The sequence below is a fragment of the Pieris rapae genome, chromosome 6 (genome assembly GCF_905147795.1).
Source record: "Pieris rapae chromosome 6, ilPieRapa1.1, whole genome shotgun sequence".
Classification (NCBI taxonomy): domain Eukaryota; kingdom Metazoa; phylum Arthropoda; class Insecta; order Lepidoptera; family Pieridae; genus Pieris; species Pieris rapae.
The window spans coordinates 2,182,170-2,199,454 of NC_059514.1; the positions used below are offsets into that span (position 1 = coordinate 2,182,170).

At 33.2% G+C, this 17,285-nt stretch overlaps 1 protein-coding gene across 1 annotated transcript in view; it reads left to right on the forward strand.

Annotated features, from left to right (window-relative positions):
• LOC110994325 (hemicentin-1-like) overlaps positions 1 to 17,285 on the forward strand; it is an 87,692-nt gene that overhangs the window by 1,922 nt on the left and 68,485 nt on the right. Inside the window, exons 3-6 of the mRNA XM_045628680.1 lie at positions 816 to 916; positions 1,451 to 1,601; positions 4,000 to 4,124; positions 4,729 to 4,872. Of these exons, the coding sequence (XP_045484636.1) occupies positions 4,845 to 4,872 (28 nt within the window). The 5' untranslated portion in view covers positions 816 to 916; positions 1,451 to 1,601; positions 4,000 to 4,124; positions 4,729 to 4,844. The remainder of the gene's footprint in view (positions 1 to 815; positions 917 to 1,450; positions 1,602 to 3,999; positions 4,125 to 4,728; positions 4,873 to 17,285) is intronic.

The following is a 17,285-nucleotide window of genomic DNA, read 5'->3' on the forward strand; positions in this document are numbered from 1 at the left end:
TGAACAATTTCACCCGTGACGCACACCGCACACCGCAGTTTTCATATGACTGAGTGTCCGACAACGCATACAGCATACCGTAGCGTTGTGCGTCATGATCACCAGACCAAAGCTTTACGAGAATCTCGACTAGTATAAACACGATCACATATGACATTTTTTTATGTTGATACGAGTATCGTACTAATGGACCGGTTTTAACGGTTTTTAGTGCGAGATTTTTTATTCGAATTTTGTGATCACTAGGGTATTGTTCTAAATAATAACACAAACATCCTTTGAATTTGGTAATGCCGATAATATTAAGTTCATCTAACTTTATCGAAGTTACGAGTGTTTGTGGAACATGAAAATTATAAAAACCGTGATGCGAGAAAAGCAGCTCTTAATGCATTTATGAGAGAATTGTGTGTTGAGGGATTGGGATAGAAATTAGTACAAAAATTCAAAATATGACATACTGACTGTATTTACAAGAAAGAAAGAAAATAAAATCATCTTTGGAAATTTGAGATGGGGCTAAAAATATTTACATACCTGACATACATTCTTTGGACTAAATTTAAGGAAGTCCTCAGAATTTTGTGCAACGATCTAAAATCTTATTTATGGTATATTATACATATATGTGTTTGCTAAAGACTGCGTACGGAAACCTATATAATGTATCAAAGCGCACAAATACATATTTATCAAAAGTATAATTAATTAATTAATAAAAATTATACATCTCCAAAAGTAAAGATAATATATTTACATAAATTGTTATTAATTTTAGGTGTGAATATATATTTTGCACAATCTTATTGTTCTAGTTTCATTGCAACTGTTAGCGACACGGGTGTGTACAAATGTGTAGCATCTAATCGCCTTGGCGACGCCATTAAAGAGGTTCATGTAGATGTTACTGTTTTTAGTAAGTATTTTAATAGTTTCGGTTACGTATAGTTTTAAGGCCCTCACCTAATTTAAGCGTGTTCAACTTACTCTAGAGCAACGAAAGTCGCAGATTATTACTAATTGAGTATCTCATCTCTTCACAAATTTTACGTTATGACAATATGTGGCATGAGGAGAAGTGATAAAAAATCGATTGCTATTAAAACCGTTCAAGAAGAAAATAATTATTATTGTGTCTCCTTAAATACTTTAAAAGTTTCACTTTTTAAAAGAGTAATTAATTATCACTTAACAATCTAATATTTCTATTGATTTGTCTTGTATTACCAAAACATTTAAATTAATTAAACGATTCATAGTAAAGCCATGGTTGAACATAAGAGAAACGAAAATATGTAATTATTCTAGCGAGAAAATGCTGCTACTTAATGTATCAAACATTCTAAATTCTTTAGTTTTCTATTTACCCGTTATTTATATACATATTATGATAAAGTTAATTAACCGTGGTATTTTACTACTGAATAAGTTAACATCTGACTTTCCGCAGTTCCAGCATCAATAAAGCCACCACTTAGACGCGTGTATGAATTGGGTGTCGGCAGTAGCGTTCGTTTGGACTGTGTCGCCGAAGGAACACCAAAACCAACAGTGGAATGGTTGTATAAGCCTTTCCTTGGCTGCTGTGAGAAAATAATAAGGTACTGAAAATAAACTTTTTTAGAGAAACGGTACTCGAAAGCGCTTAAAATACCCTGACTGATTAACCTGTCCATTTTATAATTTTTATTTCAAAAATTACTCACTTTCGATAGGATGCATGTGAACGCTTCTGTTTGATAAAGCGCATGTTATGTAGGAACAATTTAACTTAGCGAAAGTCATATTGGATATTGTTACGCTGGGGATCGGATAGAAAATGGCGCAAATCTCTTTAATGGTTTAGTTTATCAACAAGCATTTTATTTGCACAAAAGTTCACAAATAATAAAAATCATACTTATTACTTTAAGTACGTGCACTTTCACATCACTTCAGTTGTTGTTTTCATTTCGGTTAGAATGAATCGTTGACCTAATATTTTTTTTATTTTATTTTTATTGGACCACAAAATTAGGATAAACACACACACAACTTACATACGAAAATATAAAAAAAGCGGTGCCATCCCTAGAACATGTGGACACGACCAGCGAAATTAGGTAAATACAATAAGGTGTCAAAACAAAAATCTAAAAATAATAGCTATAAAGAATTAAAACACTAACACTAATATTTGTTAGTGTGTTATGAATTAGGCGAGGTTTTTATAATTTTAATTACTCGTGGTTCTCATACGAAAACAAGCAGAGCAAGCCAGTAAGAGTAATGGCAAAAAATCTGCATGCTCCTTGCAAGTCTGATAGGATAGTTGAGAACTTCATCCTCCAATGATTTAAAATTTTAGACGCAGCCATATAATATAGCTGGAAAAACGAGGAACAGCTGAGATGAGGAAAATATAAAAAAAAATATCAAATCAAATCGATACTTGGCTGCAAAATTTATGTACAGCCACTGAAATCACCAAAATTGATTCCGCAATGCTAGAGGTGTCAGGCTTATGGGCAGGCTTTCACACAGAAATACAGCTGCAAGTTCAAAACCCTGCTAGAAAGTCTTGCACATAGATTTGTGTTGGGAGGCGACTTCAATGCAAAAAATACCTACTGGAGATCAAGATTAATATTTACTAAAGGAAAATAACTGTTCAATGCTATGAAAGATTTGAGATGTGATACAATTTCGACAGGAAAGCCTACCTACTGGCCAACAGACAAAAATAAAATACCAGATCTCATAGATTTCTTCATATTTAGTATATAGTAGAAGTATCACCAAATGTTCTCCAAATAGAGGATGCCAATGATATGAACCCAAAACGCTCACCAATCTTACTCATAATTGGCGAAGACCCTATAAAGCGAAAACTTAATCCATCTCTCGTGAACGTGCTTACGGAATGGGACAGCTTCAAAATTTAACCTGAGAATGTGGTAGACCTAAGAGTACAATTAAAGACTGAAGAACAATTACAATTAGAAGTAAATAAAACTTAAATTTACAAAAAACATCCAACAAGCTGCTTAGAGCAATAATCCAAAATTTAAGAAAAATGTACAAAACAACTGCTTTTTAGAAGAGGTTAAAAGTTTGATAAAGATAAAACGAGTTCAAAGAACAAGGTGGCATTGCAAGATGTCCTGAAAACAAAAAATCATCTAAATAACCTTACTAAACAACTAAGGAGAGAGATTAAAATATATAAAGATACTTCAATAAAGAGATACCCAAACCAATGAACTTCTGAAGGTTCCACCACCTACTCCATCTGTAAAGTGATAAGAAATATCAAAAAACCATATTCCTCCCTTACGAGAGTCTAATGGGAATTGGGATGCAAGTAAGATTCAAAAAGTTAGGAGATTTGCTGATCATGATGTCCAATGACGTCTTAGTGCAGACACATGTATATAAAAAAAAAACTTGATCACTTGTCTTCACAATTCGCATTTTGTAAGTCTCACAGAAAGCTCCCTTTAGAATATTTCTATATCGAAAGGGTATATTATTCAGCTTGCTAAAAATTTCTCAAACTTGTAGAAAAATCGAAAAATATTTCAGTCAACACGTTTTCATAACTATACATTAATTACCATTAGTTAAAACATGTACTCAACTCCAAGTCGTTACAGACTTCATATAATAACCAACAAGAAGAAAAAGAGTTATTACTCCATTGGAAGTGTTGGCTAAGTATCTCCAACGGGTGAATTTCGTCCCCGAGGCCGGGTGCTTTAACCCCGCTTGTGAATGAATAGATTTACCGTTAATGTTTACATTAAACTCACGATCGGTGAAGGAAAACTGCATTAGAAACTGGCATTTCTTTGATCCAAAATGGCTACTACAGCTTGTCTATTAGAAAAAAATAAAATAATCAGAATGAAACAGATACAGAAATCTAAGGCCCAGACTTTTATTACTCTAATAGAGTATTAGGTTTTTTATAATTAAGTAACCATGGGATATCAAAAATGGTTTTTTTAATGATTTTAGCGCAACCTTTGATAATAATACATATGCATTGGACCACATAATAGTCGAACAAGCGGGTTATTACATTTGCACAGCCCAGAACAGCAATGACGATGTCAAAATATACTATGAAGTTTATGTTGAAGGTAACTTAGCTTCCTAACTGACTATTTATTTCTTCCATATTTGAGATCCTTGCATTTATTTATGTAATAAGAAGCTAACGAGTATGAGGCTTATTTGATGTTAACTGATACCGCCACCCATGGACACACACAAGCCAGAAGCTCGCAAGTGCGTTGCCGGCCTTTTAATATATATGCTTATAATACATACGCTCCTTTCTTGAGGGACCCTCAGTCAAGTCAGTGGGCAGCTGATTTCATATATTGATTGATTGGGCGGCAAAAACTAACTTTCGGAACGCTTGCTGTGGAACGACGGACGTCGAGCTGATACGGATGGTATTTTGTATTCTGCCTTGACGCCCGTTGATGAACCTCAGGGCTGGTATAAGAACGAACATTTTTCTGAAGTAAACAAATCTTGGAAGAACAGTATAGGTTACTTCCTTCATAAGCACCAAGCTGCCATTTTTTTGTAACAGAAATAAACAAAAGCAGTATTAAATATAAGTTAAGTTTGTGTTTGACTAGTTGTAATACTTATAGGAATGGCGATAAATGAATTTTCTCACAACATGAAACAAATGATTACAGTGACAATTACATAATTTTTATTATAAAACAGCTCCTCCATCGATTGTGAATAATTTTATTTCGAGAAAATTTACGGCTGTTGTTGGAGATATATCTTTGAAAATACCTTGTTACACCACCGGACATCCGAAGCCGGATATTTTATGGATGAAAGATGGATTACCTCTTGCTTTAGGTAATATTAATTTATTGAAATTATATCAAAGTAAAACAGCCTATAACTCGACATAAGACTACATACATATACACACACACCCATAACCTACTCACACATTCACCCATACATCTCTTTCACGGTTTGTGTTTGATTAGTTGTAACACTTAAACTGGGACTGGCGATAAATTTTCTCACAACATGAACAAATGAAACTAGTTTTTAGTATACATAATACATGGATATATATATATTATAACATAAACCCAAACAATAAAAACAGTTTATGTAAGAATTTTATATTCATGCATAATAATTTAGAATACGAAAGATATATTGGAAAAAATATAACAATGAATTTTAAAAGCAAGATAATATTTACCGTCTTGCCTGAAAGGATACGCTAAAAGCTTTTAAAAGATCGAAAAATGATTTTTTTTCTTAATTCAGGTACAAAGTATTTTGTCGATAGTGGAACATTAATATTAAGAGACATAGATATTGCTTTTGCGGGTAGTCTGATCTGCAAAGCGACAAACAAGTTTGGAAATGCAAGTGAGATATTTGAAGTTGACATTTTATGTAAGTTTTTTTTATTTCTTTTGGGTTATATGGTCTAATTGATTTATTATTATTTTATATTAAAGCGTATGTGTCCTTATGTACATGCATTAGAAGTAATACTTCTTTGGTGTAACAAGATATTTTTTTTCAAAATCTCTTTTTTTATTGTTTGTAGAAAAAACGACACTAAAAATAGAAAAACGGCATACAACATAGAAAATTTATTTTATCGCATTGTCTAGTTAAATAAAGATTATTTAAATTTCAAAAAAAACTATAAAAAAATACTACAGTATCTCTCTAGTAAATGGTGTTTTTGTGACGGTGTGCGTGCGCATCGTAAAAATTTATTCCCAATATTTTTTCCTAACGCGCCAAAAGAAGTAGTACTTCAAAAACTTAAAAACTCACAGTCCTACTGCCTTTTTGATTTGTTCAGTTTTGAAAAATTTTCTAATCATCAGCTAGACACGAGAGAGTGATATAGTATACCTCTGTTTATTTTTTATTTTTAAGGGGATGTCAATTGACAACGCAGCCATGGAGGATGTCATCCTTAATATTTATTTTTGTATAATTATGGCTATTAAAAACGTCTACCACTCGAGCAAATCATATACTTTTCGTCAGCTCCCTAGCGATATTACATATAAATATATTATATACATATATATTACATATACATACAGAGCAGTGATTGCAACAGCAGCTGACCATCATTAAGGTCGTTCATTCAAATACTGACTCTGTAGATTTGCTCGTACGGTAAAATATCTGGAAATGTATATAATATTATAACCTGTCAAAGAAGACTGGTTATATTATTTATAAAAAAGTGTGCCTGTAATAGAATGTACCTATATACACGTAGCAGATAGTCCGCGCTAAATGTTTCGTTGAACTTCACTTCAACAATAAAATATATTGTTAAGTATGTAAGGAAAGGGAACTATATGGAGTATGAGACTCCACGACACTCCTTCCCTTTCCTTTCGCAGCACTGCTAAATTATTTGTAATTATGATAAAATATATATTTATACATATTGTTGTTTTGTATGTATTAATTAATACTGTCCAATTCCTAAATTATACAGTCCAACTCCTAGTTTGAATTATTGCCCCATCAATTCTCTTTCCGCACTTACTCTAGCGCTATTCGATTATTATGCCTACAACTCTTTGTTGATTGATCATTCTAGCTGTTATTGTATTACCAGCAATGATCAAACATAATAGTCCGTTTTTTTAATTATTTTTAGCATCACCAGAGCTTGATGTTGTGACGAACGAACTGTGTATACATAAAGACAAAATAAGTGACATCGAGTGTAAATATCCACACAGTAAATTGGACTTAGTGCGATGGTATAAGGTACGTAATTAATATGATAAATTGGTGTGGCTTTATAACCCCTAGCTAACTAACACAATAATATCCTTGACAACTAATAAATTATTTTTACTTTTACAGGGTAAAAATTTACTACCTGACACTACTTTGACTTTGTTAGGAAGACCGACCGAATCAGACATATACACATGCAGAGTCAGCAATCTTTTGGAGTCTAACAATTATCAAATTAAGATCTCTGTTTGCTTAGCTCCAGAGTTTGTTACGAACGAGCTTACAACAATCGATTATATGGAAGACTATGATGTCTTGCTAAGTTGTGAGGCGACAGGCTACCCTACACCTCAGGTAAATTTACATTACGTGAACTCCTGCCCGGTTGCCCCCTTTTCAATAAAAAGGGCTTGTTATCTTTGATTTCATTTTATTTTTATAAAGATCACCATTATTAAAACAGCGACAGTCAAAGACTCATAAATATGTTAGAAAAAGGATAAACACCTGTGAAAATAACATCAGAACTCAAAAAATCCAGTGCAGCACTCACCAGATCCATGCAAGTTCCTCGCGTTCAAAGAAAAGGCTAACCCCTAGAGGTTTTTTGTATCAAAGAAGTAGCATCCGCCAAGCGTCCGCGAATGTAGAAAAACAATATAAATTCATAAATATAACAAAAAATATATGTTGTGTGGTTTTATGAAACCATGGTAAAAGTGAAACTTTTTTTCACATAATATTTTTTTTTTGAAATAATATTTCATTAAGGGTAAAATCGCTTTATCAATCTTAATTGTATACTTGGAAAATTGGAATGATAATGGGACTAATAAAAGTAGATTAGGTCTCCAACTAATATTTTTATTTAATTCTGTGTCTTAATGAGTACGACATACATAATACTTAACAATTATTTAGGTTATATACACATATTAAAATAGAATGGAGCACTGGCACAAATCTAGTCTATACACTACACGGTCAGCTGCTGCGAACTATGTGCACCGCCATATTGGCCTTTGCTGCTATGACGATCGCCTTTCACTTTATCCCTACTCCGCGGCCGACCGTCACGCGACATACACCACACAGACCAAAAAGTTTGAGACGATGTAATAAAAGTTTCACTTTAACAAAAGAAAGTAAAGTATATAATTAACAATTCAACGTTGCGATACTACTCAGCGAAATATCTCTATGGAGTAGCTGAAAATATCCACCTAGCAATTTTTCACCACATTTTTATTATTGTTTCTTAATAAGCAAGAAGGAATTACCAGATCACGAAATCACCTCTGGTGTCGAACCATGCCGGTATAAATGTCGCAGCCAGCAGCTTAATCAGCCATTCAATTAACTGCCTAGCCGTTTAACTAACGGCCTGAAAGATATTAGAGCTGTAGCGTTTGTTACACCTAGTTGATAAAACAGCTAGGCAAATGAAAAAATCGATGACGTTTCATTACTTGCCTAGCCAGTTAATTAAAATTTAGTTCCCATTTTTTGCCATCTAGCAGCTAGAGTCAAAACTTCAAACTGTTAATATGGCGTCCAAAGATAACTTTAATGGTGTTTTCATGAAACACAAGTACAATGGACGAGTATTGTGAATCGTATCATCAATTTCGGGCGACGTAATTCTAAATCCCTATCGTTTGAATGGCCTGAGTAAATGTCGTAACAAACGCTATGGCTGAACATCTCTCAGGACGTTACTTTAACGTGTAGGCATTTAATTTGATTAAGCTAGTTTGATGTGACATAAATATTACGCCGTGATTCGACCCTTACAGTCTAGAAAAGCACTCTCAAACTTTAAAGCCCACACTGCTGTGAGTCTAGGAACATAGAGATTTAATAATTTGTGCTATGCATGTTCATTTGTAAATTCAAATAATGTACAAATGAAATCTATAAACACTTTTTTTTTATTTTGAATAAATATTTATAAATCAAAAATTTAACGCAACAAAATTATTTTAGGTGGTGTGGTATCACAATGACCAAAAACTACGCAAAACGGATACATACCTATTTACAAACGATCTCGGGACATTCATCTGTGAAGTGAGTAATGCGTTTGGAGAAATCACGCGTACTTTTAGCATAGTAGCTCCTAGTAAGTATTATTAATTTATAAAAAGAATATTTAATGCCTAAGAATTTCTTCACTTATTACCTCATCTTATGGAGCATCGAATGAGGTGCCATGAGTTTTGAAGGGGGTCTTTCACAATATACTGTATTGTATTGGTGTCGCCAGAACTTGGGTTTATTTTGCCTATTACAACGAGGAATTATTACCGGGATTATTATTAAATACTGATTTAATTATTATTATGAAGAACTTCGATCCATTTCTGCTGCATAAATTCTAGAATAGGTTAGATAAGTTAGGACACCAATATCGTTCTAATACAACTTGCAATATTTTTATTAATACAAAAAAAATTTCAGATTGCACACTAGATGTCAGGAGTCATTTTGCGAAACCAGAACCCTTATTATTAACCGGAACCATCAATAAAGCAAAATATATACCAAGATTTGATGTGGTCGATTATAAAGTTAACATACCCAAAAGAGAAACTATTTTCTTGCACTGCCGAAACAGCTACGTCGAATATCACGGAATTAACTTGGGTGAATCCATCAACGCTGTATGCGATAAAGATTCCATTTTTAAAACCAATATACAAGACATAGACTACAGAGATGTAAAGTGTCACGAACCCGTTAAAGCCTCTTTTAGAAACTCGCGTATCAAATGCAGCTCTGCATCAAGAAGAAATACAATAATCATGGTTGGTTATGAAGTTAACTCTCAGTTTTTGGCCGTCTATGAAGTGTGCTTTAACATAGATACAAGATTACCGATATATATTCGAAATGTCATACACAAATCTTGCGCTAATTTGATGCCATCTATAGACTTTGAAGGCGATAGTTTTATGCAATTTCATTTTGATTCCTTGTATGACTGTGATAAGCAAAACAACCATATTTCAAAATCTACTTGGACAGACTTTTATAGACATGGTGGATGTTTTGAAAAACAACAGATGGTCAATCCCAAAGATCTATTTCCCGGAATGCAAGCAATTGCTTTCAAATATATGAACGTTGCACCTCAATGGAGTCACTATAAAGTGGTAAGATATTGAATATTTCAACAATAGGGAATAACAATTAAAACTTTATTAATTGCAGAAATAGGTTATTTGAAAATTCATATATCGCTACTTCCTACAGTAGGGAGACCCTGTATTATAATAAACTAGATAAAAGTTTTTGGATTGATTATACATTTATTAGATTTAAAACAGTGTTTTTATTACGGATAGAAGATTGTGTTGGGAACAAAATACATTATATTATGAATTTTACATTGAACATTTTTGCGTTACTATATTACATAATTATTTATAAACATTGCTTTAACAATTGCACAATTGTCGAGGAAAGGCATAACGTAAATCCAAAGGGAGGTTCCTTCAACAGTCAAATGGAAGGAGCTGATAATGGGGGGCTCATAGAGGTGAGAAGAATTTCGTATGAGCAGCCGAATTTGCGCTTTATAGAGTTGAAAGCGGTTGCCCGGACTGAACTACCGTCTGGCCTTGCTCAGCATACCAACAAAGTCTAATTTAGCCTTCCCTTCTCAATGTTTGCGATACTGAATGTCATTCGATATGTCAACGCACAGTATTTGAATGCGGCATAAAATGTCGGAGTTTCCTGAAATTTAGTTTTCACAACATAAGGAGCCTGGAATCATTATACTTTAATGTTAAATTATATTATCACTAGCTGACCCGGCGAGCTCGTTCCGCCTAACAGTCGTATAATATCGTGTTAAATTTAGTTAAACTTAATTTAGGATATCACAAAGGTAGAATTAAAACAACTATTTTTGCAAATACAGATATGTTTTATGAAGAGATGGCACCAAGTGCTTAATTTATTTTTTATTTATTCGCTAACTTATACTTCGCTAAACTTTTATATATTTAATAACTTATTCTGCTATTGAGAGCGGAGAAGAATTCACCAACAAAGATATAACTAACATCGGTTCAGCCGATCTTGAGTTATAAATGGTGTAACTAAAACGACTTTGTTTTTTTAATTTGGATTAAATACCCTGAAGCCACTAGGCTAACATAAATCTCTATCCATTTGAATGCATATTTATTTTAATTTCCTCAGAATTGGGCGGAAATTGAGCGTCGTGTAGTGGCATTGGAAAGGACAATGGAACGCGGACTTAATGTATGGAGTGGAGTTTCAGAACAGCTGTCCATGTCTACTCCGTCTAAAAATAATATTTATATTACTATATCTGATAGATATGGGCGGTCAATAGCAGTGCCTAAGTATTTTTGGAAGGTACGTAAGTTTATTGTTCTATTTTGCAAAATTAAAGTGATATTTAACAGTTTAAAAGAGGCTAAACAAGGCTAAATATGTTTAAAGAACTTTATTTAAGAGAACGCTGCCTCAACTTTGAAACAAAACATATGGTCCTACGTTAATAACTTAAAACATATTAGTTGTTCTGTACCAAACCATTGGGGTTCTAAACAGGCGAATGGTGGCCAAGAAATATGCGATTTATTCTCAGAATACTTTCAATCAGTATACCAGCTACAACCCTTATCAACATCTTCAGATAGATCCTTCTTCTCCAATAACTGAAGGTCTGGTCCCTGGGTGTTCTTAGTCGTTGCATAATGTGACTTAGTAAGTATCTGAAGTTCGCGCCGCCATTAAGAAGTTAGATGTAAACAAAGGTATAAGGTTGGATAATATACCTAATGTTGTGCTAAAGAAACGCCGAAAATATATCGATTCCCTTATGCTTAGGGAGCGCGTAGACAGTATTATAAAAAGATCCTCAAAGCTTTCTAGTTTTTTCTCCAGAATTACGGGAAGTCTTACCGATCCTAGCGTCACTGTAACCGTCTTTACCAGCCTCGTCAGAAGCATATTGGAGTTTAATAGTTGCGTGTGGTCTCCAATGTATTTAACCCATTCGTCGAGGCTGGAGAGGGTGCAAAGAAAGTTTTTGTACCATTTATCTTTTAAAAATTATAAATGTGCAATTTTACATAAATATGAGGATCGGTTAGACTTTTATGATATGGAATCTCTGAGTGTTCGTAGGGTATACAACGAATTAATATACCTTTTAAGGTTGTTAACGGATTTGTGGATTGCCCAGAAATTGTAAAACGTGTATCCATAGAAGTTCCTCGGGAGTCGTTTAAAAAATCGTAAATGTTTTCACATCCCACACTGTCGAACAAACGTTGGCAGAAATTCTCCAATTAATACATAGGTTATGTCGCCACCATAATGATATTGCACAGAGTTTTGACATTTTTCATGGTTCGCTGGCCTCAGCTAAGAGTAGAATTAGGACACAATACCAATAATTTAATTCTTTATAGCTTTTATTTTTAAATTTATGGTTGTTTTTTGTTTTAACACTTTATTGTATTTATCTGATTTCGCTGGTCGTGTCCACATGTTTTAGGGACGATACCGCTTTTTATAATTTCGTATGTAAGTTGATGTTGACATGTGTTTGTCGTAATTTTGTGGTCCAAATAAAAAAAATCTCATTACAAAAATGTATTTTAATTACACGAGAAACTTAATAATATGTCCCAATTTAGTCTACTATGTTCACTCTAACATGCATCTTTAATGCCTTTTTGAATTTGTTAAACGCGCTGATATTGCGAATTTTTTACGGTAATTCATTTAATAATTGTACACCCTCATACCTAAAAGACTTCTTCAAATAATTTGTACGCGACTTCGGCAAGATATTATGCAAACACGCTCGAAGAGCTTTGCCTGTTGTGTATTTGTTTTTTTTAAAATAAAATGTAGTAAATTATTGCCAGTGTCGGTTTTAGGTCCTGATTTATAGCTAGAAGTATTTTTGCTTCCTTAAGAGAATCCGATATTCAGAAATAATATCATTGATAATTCATTTTATGATTTTAGTTTATTTCATATATTCCAGTACTACAATTTATCTAGTCTAGTTTTTATTATATCTGTGATTTTAAGTGTTGCTCATGAACTTAAGTTATAATTATTATATATAATTCAGGGTTAAGACTTTGAGGAAGTGCTAGTAAAATTAGTGTGAAATCCTGTTGGTATTTCATTAGCTAGTTTTAACCCTATGGTAGAAAAGTTTGTTTTAAAATCTGCATAAATATCTGTTGTTTTAGTTACCTTTTTAGCTCTTTGGTGTCTATTATAGGTTTTGACGATGTGCAATCTTTGTTTAAGTGACTCGGCAATTTTTTTATTAGACTCCAATTTCTTTTGGATTTTGAGCGTGTTAAACAAATTCATTGAAGTAATTATCTTTAGTATCTTCTAAATTCTAAATGAAAAATTCTTATCACCAATAGTTTTAAACATCTTTAAAATTATGTTTATATTATTGCACGGAATTTTCGTGATGAGGTAAGAAAAAATGCTTTCATTTTAGAAGCGGAAGCTTTTTTCAAGAATATTTAATAAAAAATAAAACTGAAATCTTACGGCTATATTTAAAATCCTTGTGGTATTAGAGGAAAATATATTTTACTTTTAAGGAACAACCGTATATATAACGTATAGGAGCAGAGTCCTTTTGAATATCTGACAATTTTCTTCATAACAAAACCAATAATTTATATCTTCAAAGTAATTTAAGGTCTTTTAACTTTTTCGTTATGTATGGGTGCTGAAAAGACGATTTTGAATTTTTATTGTTAATTAATAAAGATTGCCTTATGACCTATAGTCCACAAGTTTTAATCCCTTTTAAACTACTCAATGCTAACTGATGTAAATTATATTGTTAAGTGAATAAAAATTTAAATACAGTTTTTTTACATATTTGACCTGAATATACATGAAAATATACGAGATACCTATCAAAGTCAATAATTATTACAGATTGTTTGCGATTTGGAAAAGCAGGCATGCGTCGTTATAGTTCAAGTGAATAGTCCAGAAATCTCTTCACGAGAAGATGCTGAGAAATTCGTGCTATGCAATGACATTTGTGACAGTATCGGTTGGCTGAAAAACCCTGATTGGAAAGACTACACGAAGGGCTACACATATTGCTGTAATTACAAAGAATTCTATAAAAAATTCAACGGTATTTGCTATATTAAAGACGTTAAGAGAGTTTTAGTTTAATATATTTACAACATTATAACGATTGTATATTTAACTGTCTATTAAATTATATTTTTCATAAATATCGAATTAAATTATTCCTTATTGAGGATGCTTGAACTCAGGATTCCTCAGTTTCTTATAATTAATTAAGTTCTATATGATACCTACTAATGGTTTCCACGAGAATGTAAGTGCGTACTAATGCGCATGTCTCATTCCGTCATATTTTGTTAATTAACATCATAATAATATATAAATAACGGGTAAATGGAAAACTAAAGAATTTAAAATGTTTGGTACCAGTGGCAGTGTCACAGCAGCATTTTCTCGTTAGATTAAGTATTTTTGTTTCTCTTATGTTCATGGCTTTACTATGAATCGTTAAATTAATTTAACTGTTTTGGAAATAAGATATTGTTAAGTAATAATTAAACTTGTGTCTTCTTGACTTAGACTAGGTTCAGTCTGTCCACGTCAGATATGAATGCATGTCAATGAATGTTGCTAAGTTGCAATATTTCATTGCTATGCAGAAGAAACAGAGTCGGGGATAAAACACAGCCTTGTGGGACCCCAGCGTTCACGGGTTTAAGGTTGGACATGCTCCGTCGATGACGACCTTGATGCTTCGATGATCGGCTAGAAAGCTGGAGATCCAATGACATAATTTCTCGGGAAGACCATACACTGACAGCTTCGAGAGCACTTTATTTGGCTGATTTAAAAAAATATTATATAACATTTTAAATTGAACCTTTTATTGAAATGATTCTGATTTTACATATTAAAAAACACAGTTTATTTTCTTGCAGCCAAGTTTAACCGGCAACCATGGATTATCGTATTCAGAAAATGTAATTCTTTAATTGTCTTCTACATTTAAAACTAACAGATCTTAGTATCACTTAATAATTATAAATAAAATGCAAATAAATACCTATTTACACAAAAACCACAACGTAAAGGCTAAGTAAGAGTTGGCAACGATTTTTCCAATTCTTTACATCATTTAAGGAAATCAATTCAAAGATACAAATTATAGTATCTAACTATATCAGAAAATTAATAAGATAAATATTATTGCAGCTTATTATGTATCAACAAAATACAAAAGCTATACAAAAGGCATTTCATACATGCTCAACATTAATTTAAAATTAATTTAATTCCTATTTTACAATTCCTACTGCCTCCTATAGGTAGAGAATAATATTTTTGTTTTTTATTTTATTTTTTATTAGTTATTAAATATTAATTACTTAAAATGTCATGTGCAACATGCTGTGATGGTTGCAACTCCTTTCAAACGCTTTGTAAAAGAAAAAACTTGACGAATAAAAAGAGTGTCGGAGAGTTTATTGCCAGGTCTTCACGTCCATTCTACGCCCCTAATTTGAGAACTGGCAGTAATTGTTAAATTAGAAGCATTTCATGTATATTTCTTTTGTTGACGTTCAGTCACATGCAAATATCAGGAGTTGAATGTATTTAAACAGTATCGAGAAATTTTTAAAACAGGGAAATACCATAAGGAAAATACGCCCAATATCCGCTATATTGGGCATATCCGCTATATTGGGCTAACGGAATTTTATCCACTGATAAAGCACATAAAATAATATGTACGAAAATTACGATTTTGAGTGTGTCGAACCCGGAATACGATAGTCAGTACCATCGACACTTTTGAGCTGAAATCATCAAAATGGTATTAAAAAATTACGTAGCAAAATTAACGTTATTTTTTCTATTCCACAATGTGTTGAGTGAGGACTTGAAAAGAAGCTTAACATTTGTGATTGACGATACTGATTCCATGCGTAATGACATAGATCAAGTTATATTGAAAACTACTGACGTTTTTCATGCAGTGCTGAATTCGAACGCATCAGAAATTGAGGACTTTGTTTTGGTCACTTTCAACGATCCAGGTTAGTCTTTGTGATTAAAACAAATAAGATTAATAAATACTCTTTATTATATGCTTCAGGCAAACGGCTCATCCCCGTTTACGACTCATCTGATGTTAAGTGATACTGCCGCCCATGAACACTTACACTGCCAGAAGGCTCACAAGTGCATTGCCGGCCTTTCGAGAATTGCTACGGCCTTTTCTTGACCCTAAGTGATTTCATATAGTAGCGATGCGGGGCAAAAACTGCCTTGAATAACGCTCAGTTGTGGAACATCGGACGTTGAAATGTTACGGGTTGAATTTCGTATTCTGCCTCGATGTCCGATGATGGAACTCAACTCATCTGAAGTTTCTGAGGTAAATGTGGAATAAGATGCGGAGTCACCTCATCTCTCAGCAGCGTCAAGGAATCACGTCAATCGGAAAGTGAGTGGTCGTCGACGACTAGAATTGCTCTTCTTTGAATATGGTCAAGTGAATGATTCGGTCCTGGGTACTTCCACTCAAACGTGAGAACTGTACTCCATCTGGGGCCGCATTTATGCTTTACAGAGTTGCAAGCGGTGGCCCTAAATTAAGTACTGTCTTGCGTTTCTGAGAACACCAAGCTCATTAGTAGCTTATTAAGCCTTCCCTTTCAAATGACCGCGAAAATGAAAATAATTTCATTTCTGGCTGGTATTCAGCGTGTCGTCAAAGGTAGAAGTCGCGAACAAAGAATGTTTCTTTTAACGGAAGACGTGCAAATTTGTGTCTTAAATTATAATTCAATTGGACTACATTAAGTCGACCCCAATCCTATACGTATTAGAGTTTCGTCACTGTAAGAATACCTACTCGGCCAGAGTTAAGTATGTCCCCAGTGCTTTCGTCCGTATTTGATTACTCATTACTTTTATTACTCCATAGATGTTGAACTACGAATAAATACAAAAAAGGAAAAAGAATTCTTAGAAAGTCTAAATGAAATTTATGTTTATGGGGGCGGACTTTGCCCTGAGATGTCATTGGCAGGAATAAATTTAGGAATTAAAGAGAGCAGGCCATACTCATTGTTTTACGTTTTCACTGATGCTACCGCGGAAGACACATATTTGTATGAAGAGGTTAAAAGAAACGCCCTAAATAAATTCATACAGGTACAGTATAACAATATTTTAAGTAATACACGTTGTTCATATTTAAAGCCTCTCTTCCCTCAATCATGACGCTTTAAGAATTCTCTATTTATCAAATCATTTATCCTCATATAAAAGCAAGGTGACAGTAATAACCATAAGTTTAACTTTCATAGTCATTAGTTTCAGTTTACTGCAGTCATTATATACATTTAGAAGAGAAAATGAACCGAGAAAGCCAAATTTTGGATATTACGTGGCGTATAGATGTAGAACGGGCAAAGAGC